Source organism: Argiope bruennichi, chromosome 5 (genome assembly GCF_947563725.1).
Source record: "Argiope bruennichi chromosome 5, qqArgBrue1.1, whole genome shotgun sequence".
NCBI lineage: Eukaryota > Metazoa > Arthropoda > Arachnida > Araneae > Araneidae > Argiope > Argiope bruennichi.
The window spans coordinates 40737118-40754664 of record NC_079155.1 but is presented as its reverse complement, the minus strand read 5'-3'; the positions used below and the strand labels follow the sequence as shown (position 1 = coordinate 40754664).

Below are 17547 nucleotides of genomic sequence, written 5' to 3'. Positions count from 1 at the left end.
TTTAACTTTCTAATATATTTGACGTTACTGTCATATATATAAGATATGTTAGGAAATAGTGTTTTATAGCTTTATTTTATGTTGTATTTGTTTTGAATATTGACCGTATCTCCGCTTAGCTTTGCATTATTACATATTTCAAAATGTCGAAACCAATTTTAATGTTTATAATTGTTTTTAAAAAATTCTTACAGATCTTTAAGATTTTAGCAGAATATTTTTTCAATGTTTTTTTCATGACAAAAGTCATTAAAGTCATGCCAGTTTTCAATGACAAAGATCATTCGCCCAAATAAAATGAATCATTCTCATTTGTTTATTCTATATAGGAGAGGATTCTGCAACAATGTCCGCAGCCGGGCAAATGAGCACATTCCTTGGAGTTCAAGGACTTGAAGAAGTAATAAAATATTAATAAATATAATAATGCCATAGAAATACTTAATTTACCTTTCTTTCTTATAAGGCAATGCCTAATCTTAAATAGATTTCTTTCAGACGATTAAAGCTTAATCAATTTTATTTTAATTTTGTAAACATTAATTTATTTTTTGATATCTGAATTACTGCCAAAGCAACAATTATTTTAGATTCGAAAAATTTTGCATAGAAATATGGATAGCTCGTAAATTTTTCTTGCAAAAATCTCCCGTTATTTATCGGTTAACAATAGAAAAATGTATTTTTGATTGTTTTTTTTATGCTATGAAATTGTATAATTTTTATCGAATTATTTTGTTTCTTCTGATCTTTTGCAGGTATTTAATTCTGTGAAAAAGTGTTGGGCTTCTCAATTCGGCCACATTGCTGTTGAATACAAAAGGTAAATAAAATAAAATTACCATGCTAATCCAATGTTCTTAATTATTTAGTAATTAAAATCATAAACCATTAGAAAAATCAAGGTATTTTATTTGAAACAATGCTCAAAACGAAATTGAAATTAATAAGGATAAATTTCAAAAACCGTTCTTTGTTTAATTTTTTTTCAGTTCCTACTATTAGTTCACACTCTCCATATATATATATTTATATATCTTGTTCAAATTTTCAGTTGTTAATAAAATACTTTTTATTCATCCACTCAAGTTCAAATACATTTTTAAAAACTTGTAGTGGATGACACTTGATGTTAATATAGTTTGTTTCGAATACTAATTCATTAATTAAATTTGTGCAGTAATTTCTATTTGGTCGCCGAAGTCGCCAAATCCATCGCCATGGCGCGAAATGGTCGCCAAGTTTGTCTCCAAGCTCTGAGATTACTGACGAGACACTCGATCATAAATAATATAAGATATATACAAATAATATAAGAAAATAAGTAGGAACTGACTTAAATTTTTTTTATATATATTACTTGTTATATATTTAAAATTAGTTCGAGTATCTCGAAATTTTCTTGAATACTCTCTAATAAATCTACTAATGTAATATTAACCGTATGCTTTTAGGAAAGCCTGTTAAGGCTCAAAGTTTGGCAATTAATTACTGGAATACGGTTAAAATACAAGTACTAAAAACACCGAATGTTTTCGATTCCTTTCTTCAAACCAATTAAAACCAAAACTTAACACAGAGCTATAATTTTAATCGCATAGAAATGCTCACATATTTATGTCATTACGTTTTTGGGTTATCGCGTTTATATGCTTATGATAGTGCAGATGATGGATTTGGTTCATATTTGAAACATATCTCTGTTGCTGTTTTTGTGACTTATGGCACTTTACAAGCCCGCTGACAGATATCTGTCAGCGATTTAAGCAGACATCTCTTGCTTTTTCAGTAGCGACAACTAGGGTCAAGAGTACGACTTAGCTACTTCATGCGTCACATTCGCTTGCACAACCCCTTTTTTTACAGAGGAGGGGCGGGGGCACATTCACACACCTCACAGACAGAACACAGAAGAAGAACAACCATACCCGTACCGGGACACCCAGATTACGGGAAAGACGCGCAACACCTATGCAAGACGTCAGCGAAACATCTCTACTTAAGATATTAAATCTTTATACAAAATTTTATCAACCTAGCGTTTTTAATTTTATTGTGCTAATTTATATTCGGAAGCCGGATATGCAAACTTTCTTTGAACGAATTTCGAACAAAATTTGAAAGAAACATACAAGTTTGGAGAAGAGAAAATATATCCATTTTCATCCATCTTGTTCAAAGAACTTTTAATTCATGGGTTCACAGACAGGTAGATATAATTCTAAAAATATATATATTTTTTTAACTTTGGAATTTCTGAAAGGTGGAGATTCGTCAGAATCTTATAACCGAAATTTTTGACAGCTACAATACTTTCTCTTTCTATACGAGAAAATAAAAATAACAATTAATGCTCACATTTTTTTTCAATTTATTCAATGCATTGCTTCATATTTGGCTGGATAAGGAAAAAAAAGACAATTTCAAATTTTTATATTTGTTTTAACTTTTCGGGGCATTCTCTTAGCAAAAAAGATCCCTTTCATTCTAAAATGCATATTTTCAAATATCAAATAACGTTTAAGATCGTTTATAAAATAATGAATGCAGTAATTTAAGGCATTTTAGAATGAAATTAACTTGTATGGGGTAATTAGAAATGGTTACTTGACTCCGCCCGAATGCACATGGAATAAATTGAACGATAACGCCGAGACTTTGTAGATAGGAACTTTGTTTGAGAGTCCTAAGGGCTATCATCGGTCATGGTACAACATCTCTCATAGGCGACACGTACCATCATAGGTAAGAGGTAGATAACCCAACACCATATCTGTACCTACTAAAGGGCGACAACAAGCCCCCATACCGGAAGCTTCCGATTCTAAAATTCAAGGTGCAACTGGGTTTTTTAACTTTTATCGAATAAATGTTTTTCATGCTGAGTCTTTCAACTATTGCACGGAATTAAATTTAGGGAAGTATTCGTTTTTATACTTGGATTTACTTAAGCAATATATAATAGGATTTGTTTTGTGTATTGTTTTTAAAATAGCATAGAGAAAAGAATATACAATTTAGACATTTTTCTTTGATTGTAAAGTCTAAAATTTGATACAAGTCAGCAGTTTTAGTTTTAATGTCATGTATGAAATTTTAATTAATTATTGCATTTTTGAGTTATCGTGTTTTCATATGTCCAAAAAGATAAGGGCAAATAATCAACATATTAACGTATCGAACCAAAAATTTAACGTAAATCTATTTTGAAGACAAATTTAATTTATTTAGAGCTTTTATTTTTGAATTATTGAGTAAAACATTCTTTCGGTTTTACAACGGTGAAAAACGGCAGAGGTTTATAATTTTCACGGAGAACTCTTTAAGTAACAATACATTCCTTATATACTATTTATCAACAAAAATAAATAATAAGTATCTTGCATATTTAAAAATGTCATCCATAGAAAAATGAAATCATTATTTGAGTAATATAAATATTTTTATTACTTTTTATTATAGACTAAAAAATATTTTTAAAATCTTAATTACTTTTTTTTCATTCTTACTATATTTTAGGCGAAATGGTCAAATTTTGAACTCTCCAATGGCTGTTGTCATTCAAGATATGGTTCCATGTGAAGTTTCTGGAGTTCTTTTTACATGTGATCCAGTTTCGAACAATCCCACTATTATCACAATAACTGCAAATTATGGCTTAGGAGAAGTAAGTGTATATATAGGTATAAATGCAAAAAATGAAAGCTATTTTACCACATGAAAAAATTAATTAATCAAAGTTATTGAACGCTTAGTCCCACATTAAAATGTAAAAATATTTTGAATTTTAAGTCGAGTTTAAATTAAAAACTTAGAAGAAATAAGCTTTCTGATATGACCTTATTATTTTATAAAATGGACCATAAAATTAAACGTGGAATTGCAAAGTAAAATTATTTTTAATTTACATAGAAATAAATGATATGGTTTTCGTCTCTAATCAAGGCATCATATAATCTTTTGCAAAAACATCTTCACACTTTTAGAGTTGATGAATCAGACAAAAACGAGTTATTTTTGTGATAGACTGGAAAATCGAATGTCAGCACATCCACGACTCCTTAACCAAATCGAATTGGGCGTAGGATACAGACGAGGAACCGGTGACAAAATCACCCAAGTGGCCAGAAGACTCCGATTCAGCCCAGACTCCCGGATAACTTTATAGAACAAAGAAAAGATTTAGTAACATTGTCCATAACACAAGCAAGTAACTCATATTTCGAACGTGGGTGAAGGTACAGGAAACTCTTTGCTAATGAATTAATATACATAAGGTAAAATGTACTCTCTAATGACCTCTACTAATAATAAAGATGAAATTCTTTTTTGGGTCTGTATGTTGGCGCTCTAAGGCTAATCTTCGACCAATTTTAGTCAACCAAACTTGGGACGTAAATAAATTCTGGAGAGAGAGAATACACGCATTGGTGTAAACGATTTGGAATTTAAATTAATTTAGAATTAAGAGGAATTGACTTTTTTTTTCATTTTAATTTCCGAAAATATTAAAGCAAGAAAATAATTATTGTATCATTTTAAATTGAAATATATATATATATATATATATATATATATATATATATATAAACGTTTTTAATTATATAAATTTTTCGAAATCTAATATTTCTATTTAGATTATTATAACTTTAAAAAATATTTTAGGCATATTCTACAGCGATGAATTTCACTGTTGAAATGAAAAATTCGAAACGCTTTCATTATCGCTATTAATATTTTAATAAAAAAATGTTGAAATTCAATACTTCATCAAAAATGAATTTCAATATTTCATCAAGAATGGAAAGAGATACAAAATATAAAGATTCGGTTTATTCTTCCATATTGAGTAGATTTAAGTATCAGGCATTCACTTAAAAGAATTGAATTTTTTCCCTCATAATTAAGATTTAATTTCAGAATCAAGCAGTGATGAAAATTTTCAGTTTAATTCAATCATCCAACTTTAAATATTCCTGCGTCTGTGACATTATTTGATGCATAAAGTTATAGGCAGGAAATTAGATGCTTAGCATAATGCACAGAATGGTGTAAGGCTTCTATTAATATGAGTTATATGTCTATTAAAATCTGTTAAAAATATTTTATAGAGGCAGCTATTAAATAGAAGTTACAAAAAAAAAAAAAATTAAACTAGGAGGCTCAGTACCCTGTTCGCTTATGTTCGACAACCCCCAGGAACTGCCACTGCAGTTCCTCTCGGATCGCTTGGCGGTCCAAGCTCGCTCGCCATCTACTAAACCACTTTAGTCAAGCAACGGATATATTCAGATTCAATTTATTACAAAATGATAAAAGAATGAAAGAAATAAAAAATGCAAAGCAAAAAGTACACTCGCAAAAATCACCTGCACCAAAGTTCACATAAAGTTTGTAAACACAAATAACCTTTCATTTAAATAACTATATATATTCAACAAACAAATAAATTTTAAAAAAATGTGCTTTTCTCACAATTTTTTAAATTTGGGAACTATACCACAGAAACATAATAATAATAAAAAAAAAAATGATATTTACAAAAAAAAAAAAAAAAAAAACATTGGGTTTTTTTCACAATTGTTCAAATTTGGAACCTATACTACAAAACAGAATAAGAATTTAATATTTACAAAAAAATAAATTGTCTGAAAGTAGCTATATTCAAATAATATCCATTCCAAAATAAGATAAAACAATGAAAGAAATAAAAAAAATGTAAGGCAAAAAGTATATTCGAAAATTGAACCTAATTCTCCTTTTTGAAATAGCAAGGGATAGATCATGGGATCACAACATTGGTTTAATGGTGAAATATTTTTGCAACTATTACCTACAGGATAAATACAGATGTTTCCGGGCGAGGTCGAAGTGTTGCCAAACTGCGATTTACAAATTCGGGCTGATTTTGAATTATGTAAGCGTTTTATGAAAATACAGTTGTCAACAATCAGAACATATTGCGCATGCGTGAATTTTCTACACCAATTGGGGTAATGCAATGCAGATAATAAATTTTTAATTTCCTTTATTCTGTTTTATTTTAATTCAAAAGTACTTCAGAATGAATCCGAAAGACCGATTCATTAACAATGTTTAATTTTAAATGCATCAAACACTAAGAAAATAAACAGAATCGTATTCAATAATGGATCGAAAACATGTTAAGCCTAACCTCGTTAGCGTGGGGGTAAAACTGAAGTCTTACTCATTTAGAGGTGTCAAATGTTGCCAAACGGCGATAAACAAATTCAGCCTGATACAACCTGATCCACGATCCTGATCCTGATTTATATATATATAGAATATTTAGCAGTTAATAAAAAATTATTATACCACAACAAAACCAGTTGCACTGAGTGTATATAGCTAATTAAGAGTACTATCAATTACCCCCACTCTGCATTATTATCCGGAAAAAATGAATAATTGTCGATGCGGTAGCATTCAGGAACTAACAGTAGATTCCTATTAATTATCACTGCCCAAGGTCCAATTTTTACCAATTCAGGCAGTTGCCATCATTGGAGTGATGGTAACTTATCTGAACAATAATACTATATCGACCAGGGAAGAGTAAACTTTCTTACTTGTCTGACAACCTCTCACCTCCCCCCCCAATTGACTTCCCCCCACAAGTGGGATCTTACTTTAAATACTCTAAAAGTTTGTTCTTGATATTGTTTCCAAACTGCCTATATCATATGCTCTATGCGACTGGTTAATGTTATTCATGGAATTGGGTTATTGCTGTATTGTAAATATGTACTGTATCGCCATTAAATCCTTCTTGTGCATTTTATCCGATATATTAATTCATAAAGACCTTGTGTCTCTATTTTATTGCAAAAATGCCTCGTTTTTGTGGGCCATTTAAAGTTTGTAGACTTTCGAAACACCCTGTAGAATTATTTTTCGTAATATTTTTCTGTATTCATTGATATTATAATTCAAGTATCCTAAATAACATCAATTGAGGAAAATTAGTAAAATTTCATGAAAACAAATTTTAATTAATCTTGTTTTTAGACAGTTGTTTCCGGATCCGTAGACCCAGACACTTATGTGCTTCGAAAACAGAAAGACGGAATGTTGGAAATTGAAAATATTATTATCGGAACAAAACATCAGAAGATCATCATGAAAGGTAAATTTTTAAATAAATTTCCAAAACTGGTGAAAATTTATTGAAAAAAATTGGTGTGCATGCCTATTATTAAATTTCTTTCTCAATTTATTTTCTACCAGAATTTGGTGGAACTATTACAGAAGACATCGATGAACAATCACAAAAGAAAAGTTGCTTATCCAAAGAAGATGCTAAACGATTGGGGAAATTATCAATAAAAGTTTGTTCTATTTTTTTTCTTTTTGAAATTTTTTTTTGTAATACGATTGTTTTTCAAAAGCTTCGACGGATTATATATAAAAAGAATAGAGAACAAAATGATCGTTGCCAAAAGATATGTACAAATATAGTTACATTTCGAAACAATCGCTATAGCATTCTCCAATCTTAACTATTCTACCAACTACAAATAGTTTTATTTTATACAAGAGCTCAAGATTTCTCTTGTATAAAATAAAACTATTCTATATGGTTTGGTTAGTTTAGTTTAGTTATATTAACGTCTCGTTGCAAAGCAACACTAGGGCTATTTTGGGACGGACCTCGTAATTTTGAACAGTGGTCAGATGACGAGGACGACATCTGAGCTGGAATCACCCTTCTCCACGCCACACGACACCAGCGGGAGGATATTTGGCATGAAGGATTTAACGTGCAACAGACCCCCTTACACGACGGTTCTTCGGTGGAATCGGGTCTTGAACCAGAAACCCTACGGCTCACAAGCTGAGACCTTACCACCAGGCCACCGCGGCCCCTATTCTATATGGTATCAATGGCCGTATACCCCCTTCTCTCCGTATCAAAAATATTGCAAACTAAAACTTTAATACGATCCCCAGACTCAACAGAATTGAAAGATTTCTTCAATTTTGGTCGCGAATTTGACAATTTCGATACTTTGAAGAAAAAATTAATAAATCAGAATGCTCTATCATTACTATGCAACTTTTGATTGCAACTACACTTTCAATGTGAAAAGATATAGTTCATCACGGTTGATCGACATGATTAAATTATTTCTATTCATACTAAACCGTTTTCGACAGCCATATTAAAGAAAATAATATAGTCATGTTGATAAAATACATTTTATCATAATAAAAGAAAGTATATTTTTTAAAATCATGACAGTATAATAAGGATAGAGAATCTGTTTGGTCAGCTATGCCTGCAAAATGACGAAATTAATTGGAATGAAAATTGGCAAAAACGGTCAGTTGCTGAAGTTGGATACAATTTATGTTATTATTGCAAAATAAAGGCTCACAGCAATTCTAGATCCATCACCAAGGCTCGTTCGTCCGTTATAGGAAATAAAAATTGGCAAAATCGTTGTATTCGATACTTTTTTAGTGATCGAGATTCTCGAACTATATCAAGGTGTTTCAGAAAATATGCTTAAAAGTAATGCATTATCAGTTGGAAATGGAACGTCATTAAACTGATATGAAATGTCATTAAACTGATAATGACATTTCATAATAAACCGTCAGAAATGTCATTAAACTGATAATGACATTTCATAATAAACCGTCAGAAATGTCATTAAACTGATATGAAATTCATTTGAACTTTATATGACAATTGGTGGCATTAATTTCATATGAAATAAATATTGTCGAAATCGGTACAGCATATGTGTCTGGGGGAATGATTGTTCAGTTCCGTAAACTCTTTTATGCTTACAGAGGATGTTCAAACAACTGGTTTTCCTGAAGACGATTAGTATCAATATTAGTTTCAGAATGTACGGGTTTTTCGATATGTCATTTTTACCATCAATATTAGAATTTCTTTTTATTATAATGGAGCGCACATGCTGTACTGTAAGTTGATTTTAAATGAGCATCCCAATTTTACAAATCTATTAAAAGAAAAAAAAAATAAACCACAACCTTGTTGTTTATTGAAAATCAAAAGTAACAGTTGAAAGTTTAAATTCAACAGATAAAAGTGTTCAGTGTGAGCCCCTTTAGAAATATGAAGGATATCGAAGCAGTAGGCAACTCTTATCACAATTTTTCTGCATGTCTGGTATGAAGCCTTAAAGGTTACATGTATGTGTGTATAGCGATACTTGATATTTTTCAGGGAGCTACATAAAACAGCAGGTGTTTGTTCCCCCATTATCAAATGAAGTTGATAAGCTAAAGACTTGCATACCTGCAGACTTTCAAAACACCATATCAGAGTTTCTTAAAAGAATATGGGATGAGTTATCGTATGGGTTTGATATCGTTCGTATTTTTGAAAGGGTTTATAATTCTTACAACTGCCCTAAATTTAGTTTTTCAATTGTTATGTGTAATTATAATGAACAATAAGGTTGTATTCTGTATTTTTCTTTTAAGAATCATGCGAAGTTGTAATAATTACATACAAAACTTCCTATATATTGCAGGAGGTGTGTAAAAATGAAAGTCCTGATTTTACACTTTGTAGTACAACAGATAATTGCTATATTTATTTGAAGGATACATAGTTCAAGCGGTATTCAAATTTAGAAAAGAGAGTCTCAGATGCTTTCCATTTGTTAGATAGTATACATCAAGTTTGAAATACATCTCTTGTGAAATTTTTTGCAGCACATCTTTGTTGATGCAGAGATATTCATGATATTTGAAAAGACTCTCTGCAAAATTATTCGATCATTGAAACTTTTTTTTTTTATTAGAAATGTATTTTATATTGTAAATCGTATTCTATCGTATCGTAATCGTAATTTTTGCATTCACTTTACTTTCAGATCGAGAATTTCTATAAATGCTCTAGAGACATTGAATGGGGAATGGTTGATAATAAAATATTCATTTTACAGGTGAGAAATACAAGTATGATTTTTAATTAAACTGAATGATACCTCGCAATTTTTTAAAATGTTTTTATAATTTTTTTGTAATTTTATCTTGCGTCAATAAGTTTTTATTTGAATAAGAATTATAGTGGCATCTATAAAATATAATGGCAACAAATAAAGATTTATGACATTTTTATGTTAGCTCACATTGGAATACCTTCTACGAAATATTTAGAGGAATGTGGAGATCAGCTTTTCTTCCGACTAATAATTTGGCTGGTTACTTAGTATTAATCATTTATGAAAATAAAAGTCTAAATCTTTAAAAAATATTCTTCGAATTTAAATAATTGTATTAAATGATATCTAGAAATCTACTTTCGGTCAAAAATGTTATTAGGTTATTTAAATAGAAAATTTCTGTAATCTTACAGATTCATAAAGGGAGATTTTCAAGTTACGGAACAAATTTTAAGAAAAAGGTAGGCATACAAGAATGTAGGCTTGTCTGGTTAGTTTACTTATATTAACATCCCATTTTGAAGCAACTAGTGAGTTACTTGGGATGGAATTCGCGATTTTGAACCTTAATCAGATGACAAAGACGACAACTGTGTTGTGATAAATGTCAAACGGTTATCCTTAATTTAGTGAACAACTTCCAAACAAGATTAAGTCCCTACCAAAAGTTCTTGATAGCTTATGATGAACTGAAGTTTTCTTCAGATTAATTTACTTTTCTTCAATTGTCTATGTCTAATTATTTTGCAGTCTAGACCCGTCACCAATGCAACTGCTGAAACCGATTACGAAATTAAGCACGAATTTGATGCTCCACTGCGATGGGAAGATGAATATTTTACAAAGGCGAATGTTGGGTGAGATCTTAATTTACAAAGTTATATAAATTTGCAATCTTTTTATAAACTAATTTTTAGAAGAATTAGGCTAACTATGTCAGTAAAATTTAGATACATGTACTTGCTACGATTAATGTCGTTATTGCGTTGTTATTACTATTAACCAGTTAACTGTTTTTGACGTGTGTTCTCGTCCTGGTCAAAGTACAATATTTTGCGTTATGACGAGTTTATTCGTCAGAAGTAATAAGTTGAGACAATTTTCAGTTTGAATTCCAATTTTATTAAAAATTCAAATATATTCTTAAATTTCAAGATATTTTAAATATTTTGAGGCTAAGTCGAAATTAAAGGAAAGAATAAAAGATTATTAATAAATATTATAAAAAAACCCCAGATATAATATGAATTATTTTTCTTAAATGTATCGCTGTGTTATATTAGTAATTTCAGAAGTAATTAGGCAACCATAAATTGTTTTAGAAGTGGCATTATATCATTCTTTGCTCAATACCATTCTCTAACAGCAAATTAAAAAAATTAATAGTGATAAATTAATTTTTTATGTTTCTTTTCGTTCATATGCAAAAAATGTATGTTAATTCAAGTAAATAAAGAAAAGTTATTATTGAAATTAATAAATAAAAGTCATTTGATTACAACATAATTTCATATTACTCATACTCTGCATTTGACGAGTATACTCGTCATCGACTATATCGACATTGACATCATCGACGAGTATACTCGTCATTGAGACGCAATTTAGACACACATTTTCTAAAGAGGTCGAAACAGCTAACTGGTTAATCGATAAAAATGATAAATCTTATTTCAAAAATTATTATTTTGTACCAAACTAGAGGAGCTTTATTTACAGCAAGATGAAATAAAGATACGAAGTTAATTTGTTTCATTTATCAAAACCAATTTTAGAGAAGTCATGCCAAATGCTACTTCACCTTTGGGGATTGAGGTCATCTGTAAGCGCTACAGCAACATGTTTAAGGTATTTTTCAATTTTTACATACATTTGAAATACTTGCACAGTTAAATTTTTAAAGATATTTACGTGATTCCCTTTTTCATTCAGAGAGAAGCACTAAAGAAAGGTGTTGCGGACAATTTACTCAGTAGTAGATACTATTCCAGTGGTCTTCTTCCATTCTACAATCATATGATGTTGACTACCGTTGATGTGAGTATTATTAGATATTTACAAAATGTCCGGCCGGCGTCCTGGCATAGGGGTAGCGCATCTTCCCCGTGATCTGGGCGTCCCAGTTCGGGCATGGCTGTTTTTCTTCTGTGTTCTATCTGTGAGATGCGTGAATGTGCCCCCTCCGTAAAAAGGGGTTGTGCAAGCGAATGTGACGCATGAAGTAGCTAAGTCGTATTCTTGGTCCTAGTTGGCGCTACTGAAAAAACAAGAGACGCTCACTCGGCTTAAATCACTGCCAGATACTCTCATCGGTCTTGTAAAGTGCCATAAGTCACAACATAACAAAATGTCCTAATCCACTACTTCTGTCTTACAGTAGGATAATGCCTATAGGCTTGTATACTATTTATCAATTCAGTCATGTATGATGTAAAAATCTTTTAAGACGCTCCATTTTTAAGATTTAAAGCCACCGAATTTGGGTTGTAGTTATTTGGATTGTAAGGATTTAGTTAGAAAGTCTCAGACTTTAAATATTTATTTACTTGTTTAATTAAAATTTGTTTTCTCGATTTCGAAACTAAAATGACCTACACCACGTCAAAAAAGAAAGAAATTATACTCTTATATTGTCATTGCAAATAATTTCTCCTTTTAATTAAATAAATTTTTAAATATTTAGAATTTAAAATATATTTTTAGGTATAACCTATAAAAACTTCTATCCTTTTAGGAGCAGTTTTTATACATGCTCACGATACAACGATATTAAATAGATGCAAAAAGAAACAAATTTCTCACTTCGTAGGGCTCTAGAATGTATTTTATTAGTCCAAATAAGATACAATTGGAACTACAAATAATTCAAACAAAGCGCTTGACATATATTAAAAAAAATGTAACACCAAAATTCACCATTATATGGCTATATAACACAAATGGTATTTATTTGAATGCATTGAAAATGTGAAATATCATTTGCTTTACAACACATGCCTATTAGCATTATTCTTTGGATAAAAAGATTGGATTCTGCACTACCATCATTTACTTCTCTGTACATTATGCTTATGTTTCAAAAACAAATTCTACTAGTAAAATAATTCTATCAGAATCAGCAGAACTCGGTCACACTTGTAAAATATGTCCAAGAGCCATTCTAAAAATAATAGATATTTGAAACAGCTGAGTAACTTGGCATTCTTTTATATAGAGGTTGAAAGAAAATTCCATCCTCTAGCGTTAGCTACCGTGATCGTTGAAACCAGCAGTCTGTCACCACATGATAATGTGAGTGTGCCAGATGTTTTTCTTGCATTGGATATGCCATATTCTATTGTACAAAAATTTTACAGCGGATTTTGCATCGTTATCCTAATAAAATCAAGCTTGTGCACCTATTGCAGGAAAGGACTAGGAGGCTCGGAAAATTTTGCATTTCAGTTCCTTGCAAAAAATAGTAGTTGACATTATTTGGCAATAAAACATTCTGTGGAGAGAGGAACCTCATTTTTCCTTCAGTGGGCAAGTCAACACCCATAAGTACTGAATATGGGCAGCGAAAAATTTCTTGTTATCCAGAAACAAACTCCTTGCATCTTGAAAAAGTGTCAGCATGATGTGGGTTTACGGCTACCTTTATCATTAGACCGCATTTTTATGAAGAGATAACTGCAAATAAAATCCAAACCTGTTCCGTTATAGGACATCTGTATCGTGATATGCTGAGACATTTTAGAATCCCACAGTTTTAGTTGCATGGATGCTTTCAGAACATCATTTTCATGCAGGATGGCGCACCTCTTCACATTGATTGCCTTGCTAAATAATTATTAAGATATTATTTTATAAGTACATGGATGATGAGTCGTTATTTTCCAATATCGTAGCCACCTCGTTCGCTAGATATTGCCCCCTCCCCGCATCTTTAGGTTGCGCGGTTTCCTGAAGGACAATATCTACCGTCAAAATCGGGCATCTACGCAAGATGTGAAGGACAGCATTTGGGGCAATATTCTTGATATTCTGCTGCTGTGAATCGGGGAAAATATAGTTCTGCGATTAAAACACATTGTTGAACATGAAGCAGAATATACTGAACAGTTAAAATGCTACTTTTTTATATTATTTAACACTTTCAAAGCATAATAAATTTTTTATAAAGTATTACACCAGCTGTCATGGAGTTTTGTATTAGAATTTTTTATTTAATAAATGTTAAGATCATCCGTTTGAATTATTTGTAGTTCTAATTTTATCTCAATTGGACATATAGATATTATTCTAGGTCTGTTCGACGTTTGGAACTTATTTGTGGCTAACTTAGCACATTTATTTTTGCATGAATGTTTTCAGTGCTATATAATTAAAATGAAATTACAAAACAAATAAAAAATATATGACTGAAGCCGCTTCAATTTACGATGTTGGAGATTAGATGTTTGAGTCTTTAGTGAATTTCCTTCATTGACCTTCCATTTCATATTTTCTGTTATTTATTTTTAATACGTCTATTTCAAAATTATTATAGCTGTTAACTAGATATGGTTATGATACTCCAAAATCAAAAGGTTGGATAGTTAGCATATTTGGGCGTGTACTGGATGATCCTGACTTGCTGAACTGTGCCAAGGAAAGAGCTCAAATTGGCCCAGAGCCATCCATCATTGCAAAAATATCACAAATACCCCAACAGTTGAGAAATTATTGGGTATGAACAGACTTTTATATTTCCAAACTAATGCTTGCATGTTTACATTAAATATTCAAATCCCTATTTGTTTGTTAAAAGTATTTTCGTATTGTATATAATTTCTAAGATATAGATCCTCTGAAACATGCAGACATGTATAGTAAAATATATTTTCTTAAATTATTTCATGTTTAGAAAGTATTTTTATAGAATGGCCGTCGTAACGATATTTTTAATCTTTTTTTTTATTTAGGATGATTTAATAGAAATGTATCAACTATCAATCTAAATTTGATTGAAATTTTATTTTAAATTCATAATCTTGATTCCACGTACACAACATGTAACAAATTCTAACGGTTATAATGCCATAAGATTAACCTAAAATATTTTTCATGGTAGTTTAGTAATACTATTATTGATTAGAAAGGCATCATTGTTATATATTATAAAGAAGTTCAAATTATAAAATCATATTGAACAATCACTTAGAATATGATTTTTATTTGCAATTTTCAACCGTTATGGCCGTGCACACATTTTCAAGATTTAAAAATAATATATAAATAGCTTAGAAATAGCATATTAAAATGTACATCAAGCTAATTATTATTGGTTTATAGAAGTAGTACATTGTGTATGTTTTGGAAAATGAGCCAAGTGATTCTTACATAAAACATTTTAACTAAAACAAGATTTTGAAGAAAAGATGCAAGAAAATATTAACTAAGGAACTAAACGTACAAAGGAACATAAAAAAGAAATTGTTTTAATCCTTTTATGATAAATGTATTAGTTATGTATAATTTATAGATCATTTCATAAATTAAATTCTTAAACAAGGATTCAAAAACATTTCCATTAGCACAACCTTGCGCATGTCGTTTGAACAATTGATTCATACAGGGTAATATATATCAATTCGTGTTCAGAGTAACATTATTTTTTATATATATTTCAGATCTCGCTAATGAAATGATTTTCAGGTCAAATATTACCAGCAAGTCGAAATAGCAAGCTTTTTATAGATTGAAAATTTATTTAATAGATGTTTGATTAAACAATTCCAGTAACGATGAAGTTACGTCTGATCAGCAGTTAAGCAGCATCGGGGGCGGTTACTTCTTGGAAGGGCAACCACTAGGGAACACAGCGTTCATTTTTTTATGTAGCTTTTAACTTGTTTTTTTTTAACTAAATATTTTCGGGTAACCCATTCATATAAGATTCAGAGTTCGGGAGTATATTGTGCTAAAAAGTAAAAGCCCTATTAAGTTCAAAGTTGATGCTTAAGGAAAACATGGATTACTCAAAGATATCAAAAAACAATCTCTTAAATTACAAATGGCTATAATTTCTTTTCCAAAAACGATGAGAAATATCTATATAATAATCGTTCCTTATTACCTATTTCATGTCACGGAAAACATTCAAGCTGTAGTTCTTTCACATATTCGCACCACATATCTTCCCAACATATTTTCTATATGTATCTTCATTTCGTTCATGAGACTGAAATAAAGTCTCTGACGTATTGACATAGAATGAAGGTGCAAGAAATAGTTTCAAAAGATTTAGAGAGTCAAATGCAGAATACGCATGTATCTCCGAAAGCGCTTCAATGTCTGCGAATATGCGTTATACGTGAAATGGATTACGGCATAGATTTCGCTCATATGACCAAGAGAAGTCACAAAGAATAACAAATACGACAAATGCAAATAAAACGTTAATCTTCTTTCAAAATATGTTCGAAGCTTTCTTCCAGTCATTGTTTATAAGGACGTTATAGATCATTTTCACCGGTGAGAGTTGTCTCCTCGAAAATTTCTCGCATGGCTTTTAATAAAGGCCTTTTATTCATCTCTCTCTATAAAATAATGGACCTTGCCTTCCATGGTAATGGTGAACAATAATTACGAAATACAGAGCTTTAGGATGAAATTATCATTTTTTATTGAACCTGACGTGTGAATGTGTATTAAGACCTTTTCCATGACAGATGGAATTGCAACTATACTGTAGTTCCAAGGCCATATACTGATTTTAATTAATTAATATAGCTGTTTAAAAATAAACAAAAATTGTTTTTATATAGTTAATATAATCACAAAATATGCCAATTATTTCAAAAGGAACTAATATTTTAGTCGAAGGTCAATCAGCTCAATGTTTTTCTGGACAGGAAGTTGCATTTTCATTTAAGGGTTGATATAAAAGTTTTGATCTTATTTTGACGGTGAATGCATACGGTTAGACCTATAATTGCGTCTTTTTTTGGTTATAATATAAATTTCAGATTTTATAGCTTGTGAATTCATAAGCTTGATATTTTAAGAATAAACTTATGATCTGGGTTTTTGCTTTCAATTCAAATATTATTTCACTGTAAAAAAGTTTCTAAAATGTAGTAATATATCTAGTCAGGTTAGACTAAACATAAATTATGACAATTTTGCTTCGGGACAATACTCATAGGACAATATAGCAAATATGCTATTAGCAAAATATCATGTCCAATAAATAAAAATAAAATTTAATATATATTTTTAAATATTTTATGATATTCTGAATTAAGTACATGCATGCTATATTTATTTTTCTTGTATAATCTTGAAAACTATAATTTATTTTAGTGATGTGCTTTTTTACAGTATTTATTTACATTTGATTTTGGGCTCGAAAAAATGAAAGAAAGAATCTACAATCACACGCCACAATTTCTGAAGACGAATACTGCTAAAGACACATTCTCGGCAATTCTTAAAGCATGCTCGGATTTCGATGATGTAAGAATTATTTTTGCATTTTATACAGTTTATTTTAAACATTATATACAGTTTATAATATTTATTATTTTTTCCAAAATATTTTTAACGGAACAATGTTGTTGAGGTATATATC

At 30.2% G+C, this 17547-nt stretch overlaps 1 protein-coding gene across 1 annotated transcript in view; it reads left to right on the top strand.

Annotated features, from left to right (window-relative positions):
- The window catches only part of LOC129968249 (putative phosphoenolpyruvate synthase), a 61632-nt gene that overhangs the window by 20306 nt on the left and 23779 nt on the right, over nucleotides 1-17547 (top strand). Inside the window, exons 16-26 of the mRNA XM_056082104.1 lie at nucleotides 330-400; nucleotides 759-823; nucleotides 3520-3667; nucleotides 7030-7147; nucleotides 7249-7349; nucleotides 9879-9950; nucleotides 10701-10807; nucleotides 11726-11798; nucleotides 11883-11987; nucleotides 14482-14661; nucleotides 17298-17432. Of these exons, the coding sequence (XP_055938079.1) occupies nucleotides 330-400; nucleotides 759-823; nucleotides 3520-3667; nucleotides 7030-7147; nucleotides 7249-7349; nucleotides 9879-9950; nucleotides 10701-10807; nucleotides 11726-11798; nucleotides 11883-11987; nucleotides 14482-14661; nucleotides 17298-17432 (1175 nt within the window). The remainder of the gene's footprint in view (nucleotides 1-329; nucleotides 401-758; nucleotides 824-3519; nucleotides 3668-7029; nucleotides 7148-7248; nucleotides 7350-9878; nucleotides 9951-10700; nucleotides 10808-11725; nucleotides 11799-11882; nucleotides 11988-14481; nucleotides 14662-17297; nucleotides 17433-17547) is intronic.